Source organism: Manis pentadactyla, chromosome 1 (genome assembly GCF_030020395.1).
Source record: "Manis pentadactyla isolate mManPen7 chromosome 1, mManPen7.hap1, whole genome shotgun sequence".
Classification (NCBI taxonomy): domain Eukaryota; kingdom Metazoa; phylum Chordata; class Mammalia; order Pholidota; family Manidae; genus Manis; species Manis pentadactyla.
The window spans coordinates 202355029-202379338 of NC_080019.1; the positions used below are offsets into that span (position 1 = coordinate 202355029).

The 24310-nt window shown below is 49.5% G+C and overlaps 1 protein-coding gene across 10 annotated transcripts in view; it reads left to right on the forward strand.

Moving 5' to 3' along the window:
* LOC118925554 (glutamate receptor-interacting protein 2) overlaps positions 1-24310 on the forward strand; it is a 102464-nt gene that overhangs the window by 28873 nt on the left and 49281 nt on the right. The window contains exon 1 of one of the 10 annotated variants that reach the window (XM_036911463.2): positions 18033-18161. The exons of the other annotated variants lie outside the window; for them this stretch is intronic. Coding sequence (XP_036767358.2) covers positions 18107-18161 — 55 coding nt within the window. The 5' untranslated portion in view covers positions 18033-18106. Of the gene's footprint in view, positions 1-18032; positions 18162-24310 lie in introns of those variants that run through there. 10 annotated transcript variants of the gene reach the window in all.

A 24310-nucleotide genomic window follows, 5' to 3' on the forward strand; every position in this document is an offset into this window, starting at 1 on the left:
AAGGGCTTCCCAGGGGAGGTGACCCATGATTGGACTGAGAATTGGGGATTTAGGAAGAGGAGGACCTTATAAGGAAGAAACAAGGGAAAAGAGTGGAAGGACCTGGTTTATCTAGGGGACAGAGAGCAGAGGCTGAGATTCCAGGGACATGGGACATGAGTCCAGATAAGTGCAGTGTCAGACTTCAGGAGGGTTCCTCATTCATTTATTCATTCATTCATTCATTCACTGAGTTCCTTTGGGATCCACCCAAGGATATAGGGAGGGAGAGAAGAAGAGTGATATGGTCATTTCACAGATCATTGGAAGTGGGTTGACCCTCACAAAGGGCCAACCACTAATTTTACAGTGGGGAAACTGAGGCCCAGGGCAGACCAGGACTGGTCCCAGGTCTCACCCCAAGCTTTGGAAGAGGAATTTGGTGGGGTCAATGGCAAGGTTGGGGGACTCCGGGCTGTGGAAAGGAGCTTTTGGAAAATCATGATCTGCTTGGCAAGAGACAATGACCCGTCCTGTCCCTTTGGACACAGTCTGGGGTCCCACGGTGCTGATCCCTCTGCCGTGTCTCTACCTTGAATCTGATGATCTGGGCTTGTATGCCCTCCCTGATGGGGCTTCTGTGTCTGTAATTCTAGTGCTCTGCGCTGCAGTTCTCATGGGCTGTGGTCAGACCCCAGTGGGGTGTGGATCCATGATGAACGCTCTGTGGCTCTGAGAGACTAACATTCTGCAGCTCCAGCATTTCAACTTTATGTGCCTTTGTGGGCTGTTGCCCAGTTCTCTGTGGTTGTGTGCTCTGTCCCCATCCCTGGGAACTTTGTGCCCTCGTGACTGTCACCCAGTTTTCCATTAGCCTGGGATTTGGATTCCAGGGCTCGGATTCCCACACTGTGGTGGCTCATCTGAAGGGCCAGAGTCCCAAGACGTTGTCCAGATTGCTCACTTTGCTGACATGCAGTGGGACAGATACAGATCATGCTGCTGCTGGGCCAGGTTCTCAGAGGGGTCCAGATGGCACCCGGGTGCAGCTGTCTCTCCGTCTGGGGCCACCAGCGGGGCATCCCTGGGTGTTGCTAGGATGTGTGGCTGCTGCCTGCAGGGGGTGGTAACAGGCACCCTGCCTTCTGGCCCCAGCTGTGCCTCTGTCTTAGTGCATTCAGGCTGTTCTAACAGAATATCACAGATTGGTTGGTTTATAAACAACAGAAATTTATTTCTCAGCATTCTGGAGGCTGGGAAGTCCAAGATCGAGGCACCAACTTGGTAAGTTCTGGTGAGGGCCCTCATCCTTGTTCATGGCTTGTGCCTTCTTACCTACCGTGTCCTCAAGTGGCAGAGGGGGAGGGGGCTCCCAGGCCCCCTCTTTTAAAAGAGCATTTGTCCCCTTCAGGGGGCCTCTACCCTCATGACCCAGTCACCCCCACAGGCCCCACCTCCTGACACCATCACCTCGGGTGTTAGGTTTTCAGCATAATTTATGGGGGATACAAACATTCAATCTGTGTTGCCGCTAATGGGCTGTGTTTGTGAAAGGGTGGGGTGACCTCCTCCTTTCTCAATGCTTCAGGTTGGGGGTTTTGGGGTGAAATACATGGCGCAATGAGCTATGCTGACGGCGAGGTAGACAGGGACAAGCCCTGGTACCCCTCGTGTGGGTTCCCAGTCTTCTGTACGCCAGGCTGCAGGATGCAGGCCTGCAGACCGTGGTTCACCTGCTGAGCGGGAACGGCGGCCTGGCTAGGAGCCCGGCAGCTTGGGTTCAAGTCCTGACCGCTTTCAATGGGCTCTGTGACCTTGAGTTTGTCTTTCCCCTCTCTGGGCCTCAATTTCCTCACCTGCCAAATGAAGACAAGAACCCCTCCCATGGCACAGTGTCTCCCCAAGGGTGGACCCGATCTTTGCCCACTTCCTTCAGTTCTTGCCTCAGTTCCCCAGATGTGGGCCTCACTGGCTGGTGCCAATAGGAGAGGGTGCAATACCATTTCCCACATCTGACCTGGAGGAACCTTCCAGTCACTTGAAATGCAGGGTGGATGCCACCACAGTGTGGATGGGGACTTGAGCCCAGGGCCACACGGTTGGTCAAACCCAGGAGGGGCCACAGTCCAGTGGGATGTCTGGCCTGCAGGGACAGCTGCATGGCAGAAAACAAGGTGAAGGGATGCAGAGACCTGCATTGCTGGAAGCTTCTGGTGGCCGTGGACGGGGCTGTGTTTAATCACACCCACCTGCATGCTCACACGGAAGCCACAGCAGAGGTGTCTGTTTAGAGAGAACAGCAGGCTTGGGATTGGGCTTGGGGCCAGCCTGCCTGGTTTCAGGCTAGAGCTGCGAACTCTGTCCTTTCCCCTCTGCTCCCTGCTACTTGGTGTCCATGTGCCTGGCATGAGGCTAATCACTGTCCCTGCCTCATGGGGTGACAGAGAGGATTATTGTGTGCAAAGACTGGAAACGGCATCTACTGCAGAGCAGTACTTAATAAACATGAGTTATTTTTATCCCCATTTTTCAGGCAAGGAAACTGCAGTCTGAAAACAAATGCCTGGCTTATCATTAGAAGATCGGCCCTGTTCACAGAGCCCTTGCTGACCCGAGACTTGTATTATCTCATGAAGCTGTCACAGCCACCTGGTGCTGGATGATGTTATACCCACTTGGTGGATGAGGAAAGTGCCTTAGCCAAGCAGCAGGATTTGAACCCAGCACTGCTGTCCTCTCCCTAGGCTCCAGGGGCTGGTGAGGGGGAGGGCAGTGAGTGCTGGCATGGCCTGGCACAAGGGACCCCCATGGCACATGGGTGTCATAATTGCAGCATTTCTGTTACTTCCACCCATGTTTCTATGACTTAATCTACATTCCTGTTAATGGTGCCCCTCCGGGTGTTCACTCCTAGTTATTGCGCTGGGCAGGCAGTGCCAGGAATGCTAACAGGAGTGCCACCTGTTTGCTGGCAGGTGGCCCTGCTGGTGTACCTGTCGGACAGCCGCCCTGGTCCATGCCGGAAATACTTAGTGGCGTTTTCTCTTGGTTCAGATATGTCTTGGAACTATCAGATGGATGAACTTCTCTGGGTGGGTTTAAGGTTCCAGTGGGGCTGCCCCCTGGCACTTGGCTGCAGAGGAGTCTGGTGAGGGTGAGAGGGTCTGGGGAAGGTAGAAGGCTGGGTTGTGTTGGAAATCTCACCTCTGCCACTTGGAAGCTCTGTGATGCTGGGATAGTCACTGGCCCTCTCTGAACATCACTGCCCCATCTTTGGAAGAGGACAGCAAGGAGGCAGTGATTCTCCACTCTGGGTCCCACAAAGCTTCCGATTCAGCCATATTTGTTCTGAGTTCCCTGATGTCATCTGTGATAAGGTGAGGTTTGTTGACTGTGGACCTCTGAGCTCTGAGCGTGGCATGTAGTAGGTGCCCAATAAAGGCTGTTTCCCCCTTGTCTGAGTTCTTAACCATCAGACTCATTTTACCAATGGGGAAACTGAGGCCCTGAGTGGGGAAGGGACCATACAGAGAATGGGTCAGTTTGCATCTGAGCCTAGGCCTTTTTGATCTCGGAGCTCTTGATCCTAACCCAAAAAACGGACTGTGTGCCACTCTGCAAGCGCATAACTCTGTCTGAGGAAGGCGGCTGGACCTTCAAAAGAAACCACAGACTGCCCAGTTTACCACCTTCTCTGCCCCCAGCCCAGTCTGCTCTGGAGACCCTCAGTGCTCCCCAGCCTTGAGCAGAGGCCTCCCCCCTGCTCTCCCTGCCCCTGCCCACGCCCCCTGCAAACCCTTCTACCTCTGGCAGCTGGAGAAGGGTGTTCAATCACAGGTCAGACCGTGTTGCTCCTCTGCCCCTTACTGCAGTGGCTGTCACCTCCCTCAGACCCCAGAGGAAAAGCGGGAGTCCTCCAGCGGCCTTGTACCCTGCCCGACTCCCTCCCACAGCACCCCTTCCTCCCTGGACGCTGCAGGCCTGCCCAGTGCCCTCCCTCTTGGGCACCCCCCCGATGGCTCCCTCCCTTTTTTCATCAGCCTTTCCTCAAATGTCACCTCTCAGTAAGGCCTGTTTGATCACCCCCCTGATTTATTTTTATGTTTCAAATTTTTATTACTTCAGAATGGCACATATAACACTGGAATATACCCTTGGGGCACTTTTAAGGTAAAAAATCTCAGACTTTTTGTTTGTTTGTTCCATTTGTATCTCCAACTGATAAAGATTTTTTCTTCAACATAATTACAATCACAGCATCTACCCAACAGAACTAAGCATAATTCTTCAACAGTATCTCACACTCAGCCCTTGTGCTCTTTTTCCCTGTTGTGCCCAGTTGTCTTCACACGTGGTTTATTCCAGTCAGGATCCAGCGAAGGTCCCCATGTTGTATTTGGCTGATGAATCTCTGAAGTTTCTCTTAATCTATAGCAACAGTCCCCCCACTTCCTCTTTCTTGTTTTCTTTTCCTCACTCTAATTATTTGTTGGGAAACCAGGTTCTTTGCTGTGCAGGATGGTCTTGTGGTGTGTGTGCTCTAATACTTCTCTTCTGTCCCCTGTGCTCTGTGTCGACTGGGATTGGAGTCTAAGGCTGAATTTGATTCAGGTCCAATTTTGCAGACAAGAATATGTCACGGGTAGAGGGGGCGGAAGATGGCGGCGTGAGTAAAGCAGCGGAAATCTCCTCCCAAAACAACATATATCTATGAAAATATAACAAAGACAACCCTTCCTAGAATAAAGACCAGAGGACACAGGACAATATCCAGACCACATCTGCACCTGAGAGAACCCAGCGCCTCGCGAAGGGGGTAAGATACAAGCCCCGGCCCCGCGGGAGCCGAGCGCCCCTCCCCCCAGCTCCCGGTGGGAGAAGAGCAGGCAGAGCGGGAGGGAGACGGAGCCCAGGGCTGCCGAGCACCCAGCCCCAGCCATCCGGGCCAGAGTGCAGACACAGTACGTGCCCAGGGGGCCCTGGATACTAGGAAAACAGGGCAGCAAGAACAGTGAGCGGGCACTGGAGGCCGGGCGCCGGAGGACATAAGAAAAGCGCGCGACCATTTTTTTTTTTTTTTTTTTTTGCTTTTTTGCTGTTTTGTTTTGGCGAGCACTTTTTGGAAGTCTTAAAGGGATAGGGACCCCAATACTAGGGAAACAGGGCAGAAAGACCGGTGAGCAGAGGCCTGAGACTGGCACCGGAGAATAAAGAAAAACGAGCGACCACCATTTTTTTTTTTTTGGTGGTTGTTGTTTTGTTTTGGCGGGTGCGTTTTGGAAGTCTTAAAGGGGCAGGGCGGGTCACTTAATCCAGAGGTAGGGAATCCGGGGATCTCTGGGCACCCTAACCCCTGGGCTGCTGGGAGCAGGGAGGCCCCTTACGGAGATAAATAGCCTCCCAGCAGCTCCCGCTCCAACGCGACTCCACCATTTTGGAGTAGCTGCCTGAGCCAGGCCACGCCCACAGCAACAGCAGAGATTAACTCCATAGCAGCCGGGCAGGAAGCAGAAACCCTGTCTGTGCGCAGCTGCACAGCACAAGCCACTAGAGGTCGCTGTTCTCCCAGGAGAGAGGGCCACAAACCAACAAGAAAGGAAGTCCTTCCAGCCGTCACTCGTCCCAGCTCTGCAGACTATTCCTATCACCATGAAAAGGCAAAGCTACAGGCAGACAAAGATCACAGAGACAACACCAGAGAAGGAGACAGACCTAACCAGTCTTCCTGAAAAAGAATTCAAAATAAGAATCATAAACATGCTGACAGAGATGCAGAGAAATACGCAAGAGAAATGGGATGAAGTCCGGAAGGAGATCACAGATGCCAGAAAGGAGATCGCAGAAATGAAACAAACTCTGGAAGGGTTTATAAGCAGAATGGATAGAATGCAAGAGGCCATTGATGGAATTGAAATCAGAGAACAGGAACGCATAGAAGCTGACATAGAGAGAGACAAAAGGATCTCCAGGAATGAAACAATATTAAGAGAACTGTGTGACCAATCCAAAAGGAACAATATCCGTATTATAGGGGTCCCAGAAGAAGAAGAGAGAGGAAAAGAGATGGAAAGTATCTTAGAAGAAATAATTGCTGAAAACTTCCCCACACTGGGGGAGGAAGTAATCGAACAGACCACGGAAATACACAGAACCCCCAACAGAAAGGATCCAAGAAGGACAACACCAAGACACATAATAATTAAAATGGCAAAGATCAAGGACAAGGAAAGAGTGTTAAAGGCAGCTAGAGAGAAAAGGGTCACCTATAAAGGGAAACCCATCAGGCTAACGTCAGATTTCTCAACAGAAACTTTACAGGCCAGAAGAGAATGGCATGATATATTTAATACAATGAAACAGAAGGGCCTTGAACCAAGGATACTGTATCCAGCACGACTATCATTCAAATATGATGGTGGGATTAAACAATTCCCAGACAAACAAAAGCTGAGGGAATTTGCTTTCCACAAACCACCTCTACAGAACATCTTACAGGGACTGCTCTAGATGGGAGCACTCCTACAAAGAGCACAGTACAAAACACCCAACATATGAAGAATCGAGGAGGAGGAACAAGAAGGGAGAGAAGAAAAGAATCTCCAGACAGTGTATATAACAGCTCAATAAGCGAGCTAAGTTAGGCAGTAAGATACTAAAGAGGCTAACCTTGAACCTTTGGTAACCACGAATTTAAAGCCTGCAATGGCAATAAGTACATATCTTTCAATAGTCACCCTAAATGTTAATGGATTGAATGCACCAATCAAAAGACACAGAGTAACAGAATGGATAAAAAAGCAAGACCCATCTATATGCTGCTTACAAGAAACTCACCTCAAACCCAAAGACATGTACAGACTAAAAGTCAAGGGATGGAAAAACATTTCAAGCAAACAACAGTGAGAAGAAAGCAGGGGTTGCAGTACTAATATCAGACAAAATAGACTTCAAAACAAAGAAAGTAACAAGAGATAGAGAAGGACACTACATAATGATAAAGGGCTCAGTCAAACAAGAGGATATAACCATTATAAATATATATGCACCCAACACAGGAGCACCAGCATATGTGAAACAAATACTAACAGAACTAAAGGGGGATATAGACTGCAATGCATTCATTCTAGGAGACTTCAGCACACCACTCACCCCAAAGGATAGATCCACTGGGCAGAAAATAAGTAAGGACACGGAAGCACTGAACAACACAGTAGAGCAGATGGACCTAATAGACATCTATAGAACTCTACATCCAAAAGCAACGGGATATACATTCTTCTCAAGTGCACATGGAACATTCTCCAGAATAGACCACATACTAGGCCACAAAAAGAGCCTCAGAAAATTCCAAAAGATTGAAATCCTACCAACCAACTTTTCAGACCACAAAGGCATAAAACTAGAAATAAACTGTACAAAGAAAGCAAAGAGGCTCACAAACACATGGAGGCTTAACAACACGCTCCTAAATAATCAATGGATCAATGACCAAATCAAAATGGAGATCCAGCAATATATGGAAACAAATGACAACAACAACACTAAACCCCGACTTCTGTGGGACACAGCAAAAACAGTCTTAAGAGGAAAGTATATAGCAATCCAAGCATATTTAAAAAAGGAAGAGCAATCCAAAATGAATGGTCTAATGTCACAATTATCGAAATTGGAAAAAGAAGAACAGATGAGGCCTAAGGTCAGCAGAAGGAGGGATATAATAAAGATCAGAGAAGAAATAAATAAAATTGAGAAGAATAAAACAATAGCAAAAATCAATGAAACCAAGAGCTGGTTCTTCGAGAAAATAAACAAAATAGATAAGCCTCTAGCCATACTTATTAAGAAGAAAAGAGAGTCAACACAAATCAACAGTATCAGAAACGAGAAAGGAAAAATCACGACGGACCCCATGGAAATGCAAAGAATTATTGTAGAATACTATGAAAACCTATATGCTAACAAGCTGGGAAACCTAGGAGAAATGGACAACTTCCTAGAAAAATACAACCTTCCAAGATTGACCGACGAAGAAACAGAAAATCTAAACAGACCAATTACCAGCAACGAAATTGAAGCGGTAATCAAAAAACTACCAAAGAACAAACCCCCTGGGCCAGATGGATTTACCTCGGAATTTTATCAGACATACAGGGAAGACATCATACCCATTCTCCTTAAAGTTTTCCAAAAAATAGAGGAGGAGGGGATACTCCCAAGCTCATTCTATGAAGCTAACATCACCCTAATACCAAAACCAGGCAAAGACCCCACCAAAAAAGAAAACTACAGACCAATATCCCTGATGAACGTAGATGCAAAAATACTCAACAAAATATTAGCAAACCGAATTCAAAAATACATCAAAAGGATCATACACCATGACCAAGTGGGATTCATCCCAGGGATGCAAGGATGGTACAACATTCGAAAGTCCACCAACATCGTCCACCACATCAACAAAAAGAAAGACAAAAACCACATGATCATCTCCATAGATGCTGAAAAAGCATTTGACAAAGTTCAACATCCATTCATGTTAAAAACTCTCAGCAAAATGGGAATAGAGGGCAAGTACCTCAACATAATAAAGGCCATCTATGATAAACCCACAGCCAACATTATATTGAACAGCGAGAAGCTGAAAGCATTTCCTCTGAGATCGGGAACTAGACAGGGATGCCCACTCTCTCCACTGTTATTTAACATAGTACTGGAGGTCCTAGCCACGGCAATCAGACAAAATAAAGAAATACAAGGAATCCAGATTGGTAAAGAAGAAGTTAAACTGTCACTATTTGCAGATGACATGATACTGTACATAAAAAACCCTAAAGACTCCACCCCAAAACTACTAGAACTGATATCGGAATACAGCAAAGTTGCAGGATACAAAATCAACACACAGAAATCTGTGGCTTTCCTATATACTAACAATGAACCAACAGAAAGAGAAATCAGGAAAACAACTCCATTCACAATTGCATCAAAAAAAATTAAATACCTAGGAATAAACCTAACCAAAGAAGTGAAAAACTTATACTCTGAAAACTACAAGTCACTCTTAAGAGAAATTAAAGGGGACAGTAACAGATGGAAACTCATCCCATGCTTGTGGTTAGGAAGAATTAATATCGTCAAAATGGCCATCCTGCCCAAAGCAATATACAGATTTGATGCAATCCCTATGAAACTACCAGCAACATTCTTCAATGAACTGGAACAAATAATTCAAAAATTCATATGGAAACACCAAAGACCCCGAATAGCCAAAGCAATCCTGAGAAAGAAGAATAAAGTAGGGGGGATCTCACTCCCCAACTTCAAGCTCTACTATAAAGCCATAGTAATCAAGACAATTTGGTACTGGCACAAGAGCAGAGCCACAGACCAATGGAACAGACTAGAGAATCCAGACATTAACCAAGACATATATGGTCAATTAATATTTGATAAAGGAGCCATGGACATACAATGGCGAAATGACAGTCTCTTCAACAGGTGGTGCTGGCAAAACTGGACAGCTACATGTAGGAGAATGAAACTGGACCATTGTCTAACCCCATATACAAAAGTAAACTCAAAATGGATCAAAGACCTGAATATAAGCCATGAAACCATTAAACTCTTGGAAGAAAACATAGGCAAAAACCTCTTAGACATAAACATGAGTGACCTCTTCTTGAACATATCTCCCCAGGCAAGGAAAACAACAGCAAAAATGAGTAAGTGAGACTATATTAAGCTGAAAAGCTTCTGTACAGCAAAAGACACCATCAATAGAACAAAAAGGATCCCTACAGTATGGGAGAATATATTTGAAAATGACACATCTGATAAAGGCTTGACGTCCAGAATATATAAAGAGCTCACATGCCTCAACAAACAAAAAACAAATAACCCAATTAAAAAATGGGCAGAGGAACTGAACAGACAGTTCTCAGAAAAAGAAATACAGATGGCCAACAGACACATGAAAAGATGCTCCACATCGCTAATTATCAGAGAAATGCAAATTAAAACTACAATGTGGTATCACCTCACACCAGTAAGGATGGCTGCCATCCAAAAGACAAACAACAACAAATGTTGGCGAGGCTGTGGAGAAAGGGGAACCCTCCTACACTGCTGGTGGGAATGTAAGTTAGTTCAACCATTGTGGAAAGCAGTATGGAGGTACATCAAAATGCTCAAAACAGACTTACCATTTGACCCAGGAATTCCACTCCTAGGAATTTACCCTAAGAACGCAGCAATCAAGTTTGAGAAAGACAGATGCACCCCTATGTTTATCGCAGCACTATTTACAATAGCCAGGATTTGGAAGCAACCTAAATGTCCATCGATAGATGAATGGATAAAGAAGATGTGGTACATATACACAATGGAATACTACTCAGCCATAAGAAAAGGGCAAATCCAATCATTTGCAGCAACATGGATGGAGCTGGAGGGTATTATGCTCAGTGAAACAAGCCAAGCGGAGAAAGAGAAATACCAAATGATTTCACTTATCTGTGGAATATAAGAACAAAGGAAAAACTGAAGGAACAAAACAGCAGCAGAATCACAGAACTCAAGAATGGACTAACAGGTACCAAAGGGAAAGTGACTGGGGAGGATGGGTGGGTAGGGAGGGGTAAGGGGGGGAGAAGTAGGGGGGCATCAAGATTAACATGCATGGGGGGGTAGGAGAAAAGGGAGGGCTGCACAACACAGAGAAGGCAAGTAGTGATTCTACAACATTTTGCTATGCTGATGGACAGTGACTGTAAAGGGGTTTATTGGGGAGACATGGCATAGGGGAGAGCCTAGTAAACATAATATTCATCATGTAAGTGTAGATTAGTGATACCAAAAACAAAGCAAAACAAAAAAAAAAGGGCAGTTCCTGTGTGGTAACCTCCAATGAGTTCTACACAAGGGTATAAAGGGCATATAAAAGTGTAGGCAAAGGGTCTGTTTGTGTTTATACAGAGGATCAAAGCCTAATTGGGCTACCCCAAAAACGAACTAATATACGATATGAAAGAGAACTTCCAACATCAGCACTCTCTGGAAGACTCATGCCAGAAGATGATCATCAAAAAACCCCAACAAAGATCCACGCACTGCTACAGCTGTAGATGCACTCATCCCACCAGTTCCTGGACTTGCCATGGGAATGAGGAAGGAGATATCTAAGCTGGCCTGTGCATACAGTAAAACAACAAATTTGACTGGATCTATACTGTTGGAACTCAACCAAGAATTAGGAAAAGTGCAAATTGTAGCGCTCCAAAATCTTACAACTACAGACTATTTACTGTTAAAAGAACATAAGGGATGTGAACATTCCCCAGGAATGGGTTGTTTTAATTTGTCTGATTTCTCTCAGACTGTTCAAGTTCAGTTGAACAATATCCACCATATCATAGATAAGTTTTCACGAATGCCTAAGGTGCCTAACTGGTTTTCTTGGTTTCACTGGAGATGGCTGGTAATTACAGGTATGCTTTGGTTATGTAACTATACTCCTATTATGTTAATGTGTGTGCGCAATTTAAGTAGTAGCTTAAAACCTATACATGCTGAAGTTACTCTACAAGAAGATATGTCAAAGAAATAATCAATCTTCCCAGGTTTTCTTCCGCCTGCTACTTCTATAGCTTTTCTTCTTCCTTCCTAATTACAACCCTTAAATAGAATTCGTGCCTCATATCAAATTTACCGAGTATCATAATTCTTCCAAGTGGTAAAAATACCTCAAGACAAATGCTGGGCATAGAAGCTACAGGGCGTAAATATGCAAAGAAGTAAAAAGCTAACCTTTTTAAACAATATGGCTTCCCTCTCACTTACCAACTTCACATTTCCCTGTATGGCCCGGAAGATGACTGGTTAGCCAGAGAAGAGATGGGTAAGATTCCTCAAGGGAGGAACAACCTAAGACAGGCACAGTCGCAGGGGGGTCATCAGGTGAGAAATTGGGGATCAACAGAGGTGAGGCTTAGAACCTCACCCCCCCTGTTCTGAGAGAAATCTTCTGCATACGTGGATGTTTTATTGCCCTTGTCTAGCTTGGATTAACACATAGTCTACAGGAACACACCTCATCATCTACATTTGCTCTCTTACAACACTAAACTATGTTTTCTACCTTTATCTTGTATCTACCTACCACTTCAGCATTTTATTAAAAATAATAATAATAAAGAGAGAAATGTGGTATCCACATCTAAATCAAGTATAAAAACCAAATGAGTATTCATATTTGAACTGTTTATAGTTCATAATGCATGAGCAAAACCGAAGTTTCTGTGATGACTGCCCTTGTACTGTTCACTATGTAACTTATTCATTATGTAAGAATTTGTTCTCCATGTAAGAACTTGTTTGTTATGCCTCAGAAGATTGGAGACTGACGAAAATTAGGCTTGGGGTGGATTAATGATTGTGCATTGAGCATTGACTCCCCTATACAGAATTTTATTGTCGTTAACAACCATTTGATCAATAAATATGAGAGATGCCCTCACAAAAAAAAACAAAAACAAACGGCAGACTTCCAATGGTAAAATAAATAAGTAACCGGGATGTAATGTATAGCATAAGGAATATAGTCAAGATATTGTAACAGCTTGGTAGGGTGATAGCTGGAACCTAGAATTATGTATATAAATGTTTTATCACTGTGTTGTACACTTGAAACTAATGTAATATTAGTTTCAAGTGTACATGCATCAATGATACTGTGCATCAACTACCCTTCAATAAAAAATAATAATTAAAAAAAAAAAAAAAAAGAATATGTCACGGGAAGTGCTGTGGACTTCCATGCACATCCTATCAGGAGGCACATAATGCCAGAATGTTTCACTTCTGGCGAGGCTGAGACTGGTTGTGGGGTTCCAGTGCCATCAGCCCATTATAGAGTCCCTCTCAACCTTCCCCTGATGGTCAGTGCCAGATCCTGGGTCTCCTTAGGGCTGCAGAAAGGTGGTGCTTCCATCCTACTTCCTCTGCCCTTATTTGTTGCAGTTCTTCGGTAAAGAATGACTTTCCTTGTTCGGTTCCCCTAAAATATCATTCCTACAGGAAGACGGGTTAAATGCTTTCTTCTTTTTTTTTTTTAAATTTTTTTATTAAGGTATGATTGATATACACTCTTATGAAGGTTTCACATGAAAAACAATGTGGTTACTTCATTCACCCATATCATCAAGTCCCCACCCATACCCCAATGCAGTCACTCTCCATCAGTGCAGAAATCCTTTATTCTTTACCTTCATTTTCTGTGTATAGAATAATGAACCTGGTACCTTAACTACCTCCAAAGGGACCAGTGAGAATTCGTTTCTTCTTCTGAGAACCATGAACATATGAGTTTTGACAGTTTTGTCATCCTTATTCTCTCTGATGCTCAAGTTGTCCCAGGTTTGGCCAGTGGGAGCCCTGTGTCCTCCCGCCTTCCCCTATCAGAAGTCCCGCGTCCGATTTCCTTACTCTCTGGCGCCAGTCTTGACCCAGGTTCATCTTGTACTTTCCCTGCCCTGGTCCTGGAATTGGCCGTTTCTCTGAGGAGCCCTTTCAGTGGGAAAAGATGTTTAGAGACCACAGTCCGGCTTCTGGGGAAACCACCCCATTTATGATTGGCAACATCACCCTCCTTATTCTGATACCTGCTGTTAATTTCTAGCATGTTAACATGTTTCAGCTCTAACATATTACATTTACTTAATTCTTACATTTGTCGTTTCTTCTCTGTCTTCCCCTCTAGAATATCCGCACCTCAAAGGCTTGATTTTGTTCATGGCTGTACCTCTGGGCCTGGCACACGATGCTTAATAAATATTTGTTGAGTGATGAGTGGACGGAAGGGTGGCCCTCATCCTCCCCTCGCCCAGCCTGGGGATGTGGTCACAAGGCGTCTGCCCCCCTACCCCCTCTCCCCAGCCTGCAGAGCCCAGGGCCTCTGTCTTATTTAGATCAGCAGGACTGGGCAGCAGAAATGTCACCACTTGGCCCATGGGGAAGAAAGGGCCGGGCTGAGAAGATTAAAGGCATGTCTGATGAGATGCTAATTTGTTTCAGGAAGCAGGTGGGGTGGCAGCATCCCGGGGCCTCTGGAGCTTTGTGAGGCCAAGCAGGAATGGGAAAAACAGAATCGAGGGGTGGAGGGTGACCTGGATTCCCTTGCGATCCTTTTCTTTCTCTTAGCCCATCCTTGGGTTCTGTCAGCTCATTTCTGAGGGGAGTCAGCCCTACGTTTGAGCCCTGGCCTGGATGCCTCAGTGGCTGTGTGACCGTAGGCAATGGGAGGAACCTCTCTGGGCCTTGAGACAAGAAGTGAGACTGCACAGGGGCAGTGAACCCAAGGAGGAACATGGAGTGCAACCCGTGGAGGCCAGAGATGCAGAGTCTTGCTTGGGGCCACACTGTAGTCCACAGCCAGCTGGGACCTGAACTCAGGCCTCCTGGCTCCCCACCTCTGCTGATCTGCTGTTTCACCCTTGGTCACATCTCCTTGAAAAGGTCCTGCGTTCTCTCACACTCTCCCTGGGGCTGACATTTCTGCAGAAGGAGCCTTGTGAAAATCTGGGGACCATGGACAGGGTACCTGGCAGGTGCAGCTCAGATGACAGGCAAGCTTTCAGTGGCTGGAAACCCCAACCCCAAGTCTCTGTTCTCAAGTGCTGACTCTGCTGTCTGCTGGGCCTGCCAGGCAAACTGCTCAGTGGGGGCTCCCAGGAACACCGGCAGGAAATCCATCAGCCAGCTCCTTCGGCTGAAGTCCAGGCCCAGGGGCGTCTGCTGGAGGCAGAGATTGGGGAGCATATCAAGCCATGTTCTCTTATTCATTCATTGTGCACTTGCTGAGCCCCTGCTCTGTGCTGGAATCTGGGGCTGTGGGATGAGGAAGGCACTGGATTAGCCAGGACTAGTTGGCATCCAGTTTACCAAAACCCAACCCATACTAGCTTTAACAAAGAAAGGAATTTATTTTATTGGCTGAAGTAACTGGAAAAGGATCTTACTAACTGAAGTCACGGTGGGTCCTGGTTCCAGGTGCTGAGATGACCTCGTAATCAGGGTTTGGTCAGTCTCAGTCCCCCCTCCTCTCTCCCTTTCCATCTCTCCTATTCCGGTGCACCCAGACCAAGTGCAAGGGAAGGGTAGCTCCTGGAGGAAAAGGGGGCAGTGCTACCTGCAGAAGAGGGAACAGGGCAGGAGCAGGGCTCCGTGCAGATGCCAGCTCTCAGAGAGCTTGAGGCCTGGAGAAGTTGGACTGCCTGTGAGGTGAGGAAGTATGTATTGAGCATGTACTGTATACAGATGCTCTGATATGTGGAATCATCGTTTCCCCCTGTGGCCCTGTGAGGGGAAGACCCCTGTCCCCAGTGTTCGAGGGGAAACTGAGACTCAGAGAAGCAGCATCTTCCTGGGCTAGAAGCTCCTAAAGGGGTGGGACCGTGTCCTCCTTGGCTTGCTTCTCGTAGAGCACCTAACACGGCACCTGGGAGCTTCTCAGTAGGACCTGTGTCTTCTGGGACCCACAGAGCTGCCTCCCAAATCAGCAGCTGGCCCAAGTGACTTCTGGGTGGATACTATGCCCTCTAGATGGGGGTGACGCTTGACGCTTTGAGCTTGGGAAGAGATCCTCCTACTTCTTCCCAAATTCTCCCCTCTTGGGGCTGTCACAATGTCCAGGACCCACTAATGGGGCATGCTCATCTCTCCCGGCTCCTTTTCTTGGGGTGAATTCTTTCCCAGGGCACACCTCGGCTCACCTGAGCAACCAAGGGCTATCTGAATGCCACTTAAGTCGCAACTCTGCCACACCTAACATCACTCTTAATAATATTGCTCACATGTATTATCTACTGAGTGCTTACTGTGCCAGGCGCTGTTACAGGAGCTTTACATTCATTTTATCTCACTTCATCCACACAATATGTAAGGAATGTACTAAACTGTCTCCATATTACAGGCAAGGAAACTGAGGCTCAGACATGTTGAGTAACCTGTGCAGTCCCACAGCTGGAAAGTTGTGGAGCTGGGATCTGAACCCAGGCAGGCCAGCTCCACTGCCCATGTCCTTAAACACACCTGTGACTGCATGCAGTAGGTGTTTCCAGCTGCCTCTGGAAGCTCCCTTTCCCCACCTGACCTACGGCAGCCTTCGGGGGCAGGTGGGGTGAGGTTACTCTCTCCATTTTGCAACTGAGGAAACCAAGGGAGACTTCCCTAAGGCCACACAGGCAGGGAGTTTCTGAGCTGGGCTCCATTTCCCGATGTGTGTGACCCCAGGCCCAGTGCTCTAGCAGTGGCCCTTCTGCCTGTGGGGGTCTCTGTGGGGAGGGCAGAGTGGGGCCTTGTGCTGGCCTGACCCGCCTCTCTGGCCCTGGGGTGTCCTGGGACATTTGCATGGCATCCTCCAGGTAACACGATGACAGGAAGCTCTCCTAGGCCAGGCAATGGGCCTTCCCTAATCTGGGTGCCCCAGCACCCATCTCTGTGTGTCCTTATTTATTGTTGTTACTTCCCGCATGCCTATTCAGCTGGTGCCAGAGATGATCTGGGTGTTGTCTTCTCAATAAAGGCAGCAGCAGAGGTGGGGAGCAGCCTGTTCTTGGCTTCCTGCTCTGGACTCGGACTTTTGGGGTTCCTGCCCCAGCTCTGCCACTTAATGGCATGACCCTGGAGCAGGAGCCTCACCTCCCTGGGCTAAGCTGGCAGGGAGCTCAGCCCAGAGCCTGGCACACAGCAGGGATTTTACAGAGGCTTCTCTGTGGCGGCGGCACAGTCTGGTGGCTGGCAGCTGAGACCCTGCTTGGCCACTTACATGCTGTATGAGCCTGGGAGCATTTTGTCCCTCTCTGAGCCCCTCTCTGAGCCTCAGTTTCCTTACTGGAGAGTGAAGGTGGCCCTAGCACCCTTCTGATGCACAGTGTGGCTTAAACAAGATATTTGTGGAAAGCACTGGATTCCTAGCTTTCTTCTCTGCCCTCAGCCAGGCCCACTTGCTGGACCTCCCATCTCCACTCACACACAAGGGTTGGGCTCCATGCAGAATAATCACAATATTAATAGCTGTTATTTATTTATTGCACACCTACTGTGAGCTAGCTAGACTCCAATAAGTGCTCTCTGCACATGATCTCATACAGCCCTCCCTGTATCAGAGACAGGAACTGTTCGTCCCATTAGTCAGGTGAGGAAACTGAGGCCTAGAGGGGCTCATGGAGGCAGGACTCAAGCTCAGATCTGCCTCTCTCCAAAGACTGTTTCTCTGATTCCTCCCCTCATTGTCTGTTTACTAAGTCAGCAAGAGGAAGGGATGCCAGATGCATTTATTGAGTTCTTGCTGAATGTCTGAAGGGCTCATATGCAGCCAGTCAGGCTTTTCTTGTTATTCCATGTCACAAAAAAATATAATTACAGAGGTTAGGGGTGAAAAGGCAGGCTGTAGTTCTCATCATTCTACACTGATGAGCCTATCAAATGCCTATGAGGACTGCAGGGGACCCAGTACAAGTGGACCGTGTCCTTGTCTTTGGGAACTGCTTGTCTTAGGGGTGGGTAGTCAATCTCAACCTAGTATAAAAGACATTATTGAGACCCAGAAGGCAGGGACTTCCAGCAATCGGGGGGTCCCTAAAGCTGAGCAAACATTCCCAGGCAGAGAAGTTCGATGGAGCAAGCCAGTGAGAGCAGGCATTCCAGGTGGAGGGTCTGGCCAAGTACAAAGGCCTAGGGGCATCAAACAGCAGCCTAGGGAAGGAGGGAGGGGATAGGGAGATTTTGGCAAAAGAAGGGGTGGGCAAGGCAAGCTCTATGGGAGGGAGAGGACTAGGGGCAGGATGCCAACTGGAGGTTTCCCACAGGGTGCAGAGCCTCCTGGGGCTGCGCTCCACGGGCCCGGGGCTGCGGTGGAGGAAGGGCCTCGTCACCACAGATGCCACCGCCACTGGCTCTGGGGAGGATTATCTATTTTAGCAACTCAGGGAGGGTGGAGGCAGGGAGTGCCCAGCCTCTGCCAGTTAGCGCAGGCAGCTCCAGAGCGCACAGAGGAGCGTGGCTCACAGCCCTGGGCAGCTCGGGGCAGGCTGCTTTCCAGGGCCTGCACCCCAAGGGCAGGTGGGGCAAGATGCTGGCTGTGTCACTCAAGTGGCGGCTGGGCGTGGTGAGGCGGCGGCCTAAAGGTACTGAGCGGGACGTGGTGTGGGGTGGCCCGCTGCCTGCCAGGGGCTGGGCGGCTGGACCTGGGTGTGGACAGGGGCGGAGCCTGAGGGGCCTAGGGGACCTCCCGTGCCTCCCCTCCCTGCCCTGTCTCCCCCTGCTCCGCTGCGCCCCTTTCCCTCCCGGTGCTCTTTGGGTTTCTCTTCAGCTCCGCGTCTCTTTCTGAATCTGTGTGCTTGTCTGATGTCTCTCTGTCCCAGCCGTCTCTGCCCGCCTTCGTCTCTCCAGCTCTTTGTCTGAATCTCTGACTCTGTCTGTTCATCTTCCTCTCTGCCTCTGTCCCTTTCTTTCTCTGTCCCTTGCTGTCTGTCTTTGTCTGGTTCCCTCCGTCCCTCCCTCCCTCTCTCTGTCTCTCCCCTTTGGTTCTCTCTGCCCCAGCCTCTGGGCTTCCTTGTGTTTCTCTCCTGCTCTGTCTTGCTGTTGTCTGTCTCTGCGTCTCTCTCATGGTCTGTGTCTTACTGTCTTTCTCCCTCCACTTTCCTGTGCCACAGTCTCTCCTTTGCCCGCTCACATGGCATGTCCCTGACGGCCTTTCCTTTCCTCCCCATTTGGGGCACGAGGCTGACAGTCGAGCTGTGTGCGTGTATGTGTGTAGGGCCAGGGGCTGTGAGTAGGGAGCTGGGACTGGGGAGCTGCAGGCAGAGGCAGAACTTGACCCTGGGGGAGCCCGAGCCTATGCTGAGAATCACTGTGTGCAGAGTGGTGTCGTGCACAGAGGGCCCCAGAAGGGGCTCAGGGTGGGAGTGGGATGGGGAGGAGCATCTGGAGCTGGGAGAAAAGCCTCCCACTCTGTGTGACCCCAGGTTTCCCCTGTGCTGCTCTCTCTCCTTCTACAACATGGAAGGGAGAGGGAGGTGTGGAGTCACAGTTTTGTGCTTTAGGCCTCAGAACTAAGAATAATCATACTGTTAATAAGAACAACAGTAATGGGCATTAATTCAGCAGCACCAGGTGCTAGGCACTGCACTAAATCATTAATTCCTCACAACAGCCCTACAAAGCCGGTCCTGTCCTTATCCTGATTGTGCTGAGGAAGAAACTGAGGCACAGAGAGGTTTAGTAACTTGCCCAAGTCCACACAGCTGACATGTAGAGGTTTTCTCAAGCCAGCTCTCCTAACTTCCACGAACATTTTCTAGACTTGGAGGGGCTGCATTAGGAGTGGTTAAGGGGTAGCAGGGTCCAAGGTGCAACAGAGGGCTCTAGGCTCTGACACCCTACAGGTCCTTGGAAGCCCCTTCCACAAGGACAGAACAGCTCAAGTCGGGAGAGCATGGAGAGACCGCTTTCCAGGTACTCCTGTGTTGGAGCTGCCCCCACCTGAGAACCCCTGTCCTTCATGAAAGCTGTCAACCTCCTGTCAGATCCTCCTGGGCTGGAGGGATGGACAGACACCTCCAGGGCTGCTTCAGATCTGAGCTTCCCTAGGATTTGGAGAATAGCCGGTTCAGTGTTGTGGGCGGTTCTGCCCCCTTGGAGATGCAGGGAGTGCGCATACTGTCCCCAGCAGACCTGGGTTCACATCCTGCCCCTGGCTCTGACTTCCCATATAACCCACTGAGAACCTCAGTTTCTTATTGGTAAAATGGACCCAAGAAAAGCCACTCCACCCCACCCCCGAGATGGCAGTGGTAATTAGGAAAGATGGGGGCAGGATCTGGCATGAGTAGACACCTGGTAGTTTTGAAGTCCATCTTCCCATAGGAGCCATTTGCTTTCTCTTCCTCCTCACTGCCTGCACCGCCCCCCAGTATGCACACCAGCAACCCTTAGGTGGTCGTGTCTGGAACCAGCAAGCCCCAGTGGGAAGTAAGCAAAGACAACAGAAGGGACCTCAGCCTGACTGACTGAGGCCATTGTGTGTGCTGACGTGGGCCACGCTCCTGCCTGACATCTCTCTACTCCTCTGCGAGGGGTGCTGAAGGAGGCGCATGGAACTTGTTTGCGTGTACAGTGAGCCAGCACATCCATTTGTGAAAATGTGCAAGTCCAAGAAGGAGTTAAGAGATTGTGGGAAGAAGTGTTTCTTCTGTCTTCTTTTCCAAAATATTTTTTTTAATGCCTGAGGACACATCTCCCCACTTCCAGCCTATATTTTTTTAATAGGATTTTCTGTTTCCCATCTTTTCTGGGTAAGACTTCTGACTTCCTCACCCCGTGATTGCTTGAGGTAGGGTCCCTGGGCCACCAAGCCAGCCGAGACCCCTCCTGTGTCCCCCAGACTGGGCTTTGAAGCTCTTCTCAAACTCAGGAGCAGCACTCCCTGCCTGGGCCAGGACTGGGGAGGAGGTATTCAGTCCCGGCTCAGCAGCCCCAACGTAAGTCATAGGCCTGAAAGGTAGGGGGAGCCCCTACTATGTGCACACAGAGACAGGAGCAACTGTGCCTGCCTGCTGGACGCCCAGTGCACACCCCCACCTATCTCGGACAGTCCTGACCGTGTCACCGTTGTCCACATCTGGACAGTGAGGAGGCCTGGCGAGGAAAGGGGCAGGTGCAGCTGACCCGACTCTAAACACCCATGTGCTGGACAACCATGCCTGCAGACGACTCCATAGCTTGGGTACAATGATGGCGTCTCCCCAGAGAGCAGAACTGAGGATTCTGGGAGATCAAATCCATGAGATTTCCCAAGGGATCTGCTTAGGCCTCTGGGGAGATAAAATGGTTACATTCAATTCAGAGAGTGAGGCATTTAATTTGATGTGTGCTGATATGAGGGAGGCAGGGTAGGCAGAGCAGAGGGTGTAAATCCCAGCTGTGCAACTGGGACAAGTGCCTTCACTTCTCTGGGCCTCAGTTTTCCCATCTGTAAAATGGGGTTAATATTAAACCTTTCCTCACTTGGTGGCTGCAAGGACAGCAGATAGTTTTAAAGCTCGGCTTCAGGGTCCCAGAAGGAGATTACTTGCAGGGCAAGGGGGTCTTGACGTGCAGATGATGTCAGCACTAAGGTGGGGTAGTGGTGGGGGTACACAGGGCCCAGCTGGTGCCTGGAGAAGGAAGCGATGATTTTGCTTGAGAGAGATCAAGGAAAGCTTCCAGAATGGGGCTTTTAAGGATGAGTAGGCATTTGCCATGCACAGGGAACAGCTTGTATAAATGCCTCAGGGAACTGGAAACTTTGGTAGTGTGAAGAGTGTGGGGAGGGAAGGGAGCCAGGGCCGAGGAGATGGGAAGCTGTTGAGCTTGGACTCTCCCTGGGGTCAGCAGGAGCCATGGGAGGCCCCTGAGCAGGAGAGAGTGGAGGACAGCTTGGAGTGTTAGCGCAGGCTCTGTCTGTGTGGAACACAGGTGGGGAGGCAGGGAGGAGGCAGAGGACCCTGAGCCCTCCACTCATACACTATCTATTCAGGTACTGTAGGCCCGGGGAGGACAACAGGGAGCAAGACCAACCCAAATCTCTGCCCTCACAGAGGAGGGAGGGAGGAAGGGAGGGAGCAAGACAAATAAGGAAAATACATGGTGGTGGTACGTGCTGGGGAGAAGGAGAAAGCAGGGAGAGGAGGGTGGGGTGTGGTGATAGTGGGGTGTGCTTTTAAATGGGGTGTTGAGGGAAGGCCACACGGAGAAGGTGACACTGGAGAAAAGCCCTGACAGGGGTGAGGTGGGGAGCCATGTGCCTATCCAGGAAAAGAATTTGGCTGGCAGAGGCCACAGCCAGTGCAAAGGCCCTGGGGTGTGAATGTGTTGGTCGTTGCAAGGCTAGAGCAGGGTGGGTGAAGAGGAGGGTAGAGGTGAGCTCAGATGGGTTCTGGGCAAGGGCCCATTGTTGCAGGGTGGGGGGAGCATGGAGGTATTGGAGGAAGAATAGGCAATTTTAGGAATAGCAAGTTTATTAAGGTTAGTGATGCCTCCTGGGAGGAGCTGCATGGAGCCTTCTGGGATGAGGGGCTGTGCTGTGTGCTCCCAAGCTTTGTCCGACTGCATCCCCTCCATGGCACCCATCTGTGATGAATTATTCACTTCTTCCTTCCCCTCTGTAATGAGGCTCTCCTGTCTCTGTCTTGCCTCCACATCTGGCTCTTGGTATTTCTCACACTACAGCAGCTGCATTGGGGTCTCAGATCTGATTTCCAATGTGGAAACCAGCCCCTGCCCCCTCTCCAGGCCCCTGTCTCTCTCAGTGCAGGAGCACCAGAAGTTCAGATCAGCTATGGTGGCTTGGGGCCATGGGATTTCTTCTTTATCAAGGAGCCAGGGATAAACTCTCATGCCTGGAATTGTCCTAGAATCCTGTCAGCCTGGAACAAACCTCTGGACCCAGTCTTTGTTCCCCAAGCATGTATTAGGCACATACTGTATGCCAGGTGCCATGCTAAGTACTTCACATGTACTTTCTTATCCTCATAACTGCCCCATGAACTAAATTGCCCCATTTGGCAGGTGAGAAAACTGAGGCTTGAAGAGGAAGTGACTATCCAAGGTAACACAGTTGGAAGGAAATGATGGAGTCTGTGCACCTCCCCAGCAGTCTGACTTCTAGGCCCAAACATCTCATCATGGGGGCATTTCTCAGTGGTCATTTATCCAGCCTCCCTACCAGGAGCAGGGGACCCCTCTGCTGCATTCCCCCCAGTGTATGGCTGGGTCTGTCTTCTCTGGGCTCCCCTTCTTCCTGCACTCTAGGACAGCCCTGTAGAGACAGCAGTGGGGTCCCCCCAGGTTCCCTCTGCAGGCTGAGCAGCATCACTTCTCATGGTCTCTCAACCCTCCCTACCTGGCCCCCACCTCTGTCTGTGCCCCAGCCTGTCTGTGTCCCTTTGCAGGGCAAACGCAGAGTTGAACCCAGGGTCTGGGGGAGTCTGAGCAGGATGGAGCGGGCAGGATAAGCCAGGCCCCTCCCTGATTCTGTGCGCACACTTTGGGTGAATGTCCTGACAGCACGTTTGCCTTGCCTGTCACCACCAACACCAGTGCTGATCTTGTCAGCAAGCACCCCAGCATTGCCTCCCTTCAGTGGCTTGAATACTCAGCCCAGCAGGACCGTCTGCCTGTCTTTATTGCCTGGATGGTCGTGAAGGCTGCTGGCCCTGTCTCCCTCCCTGCGGAAATGCTCTTATGGAGTGGAAAGAACGTCCATCAGGCAGGAGACCAAGGCCAGCCCCACTCTGTGGTCCACAGGCAGGTCCCTGTCCTCCTGGCCTCGATTTCCCTCCTGTGCTCCTGCTCTGCTCTCCTGTGCTGGAAGCCTCCTCGCCACCTCCCCACCCGCCCTGTTCCTCTCCTTGGGCTGACCTTGTCTTTCCAGCCCCCGCATTTTGCTGTCTTGGCCGAGGTGATGGTGACTCATAAGCAGATGTGTGGGCAGGTGGGTGGAGAAGGGGGGGCCATATACCCAGCAACCTCTCACAGCCACACGGCTGGCGTAGGTGGGGTCCCTGTGGCTCACCTTGGGGAAGGTCCCTGCCCTGCGCTGAGTCTTGGCCCCCCATTTGAAGAATGGGTCTGTCAGGAAAGGTATATTTGAGGTTTGGAAACATCCGGGACCATTTGGAGCCTAAGCTGGGGACTGACACAAAGGGGTCCCGGGCTGGCTAAGCTCAGAACTTAAGCAGAGACTGTGGGTCTTATTCCTGCTCCAGCCCACACATATACCCCCATTTTATACCTGGGAAGGTTGAGGCCATCTTTGCTCAAGGTCACCCGCCACTCAGAGGTGGAATCAGAACTTGAACCCACAGCCTGTCTAAGGCTCCCACGATGCTGCTGCTGGAGGTGGGGTGACAGGGGTGGTGGGGCAGCCTGGGGCATTCATCACCACTTTGGCATCAGGCTTATGAGGGTAGTTGGGCGAGGAAGAGGGTGGGATGTCCAGTGAGTCGTCGAAAGTGGGACTGAGGGGTGAATGAGGGCTTTGGGGGCCCCGATGAGTCATTGGCTGGCCAGAGATCAGGGTGGGCTTCCTGGAGGAAGGGACAGAAGGCAGCCATGAGAGACATGCAGGATGTGGCCAGTCAGGCAGGGGGTCAGGGAGAGGGCATTCTCAGGGGAGCTTGAGTGCCAAGGCTCGGAAGTGGGGATGTCTCAGGGTGCTTGGTGCTGGGGATCGAGGGAAGGGGAGGCTGGAGAGCAGGCAGGCTGATTCCAGGTGCCAGCTGGCAACCTCCTA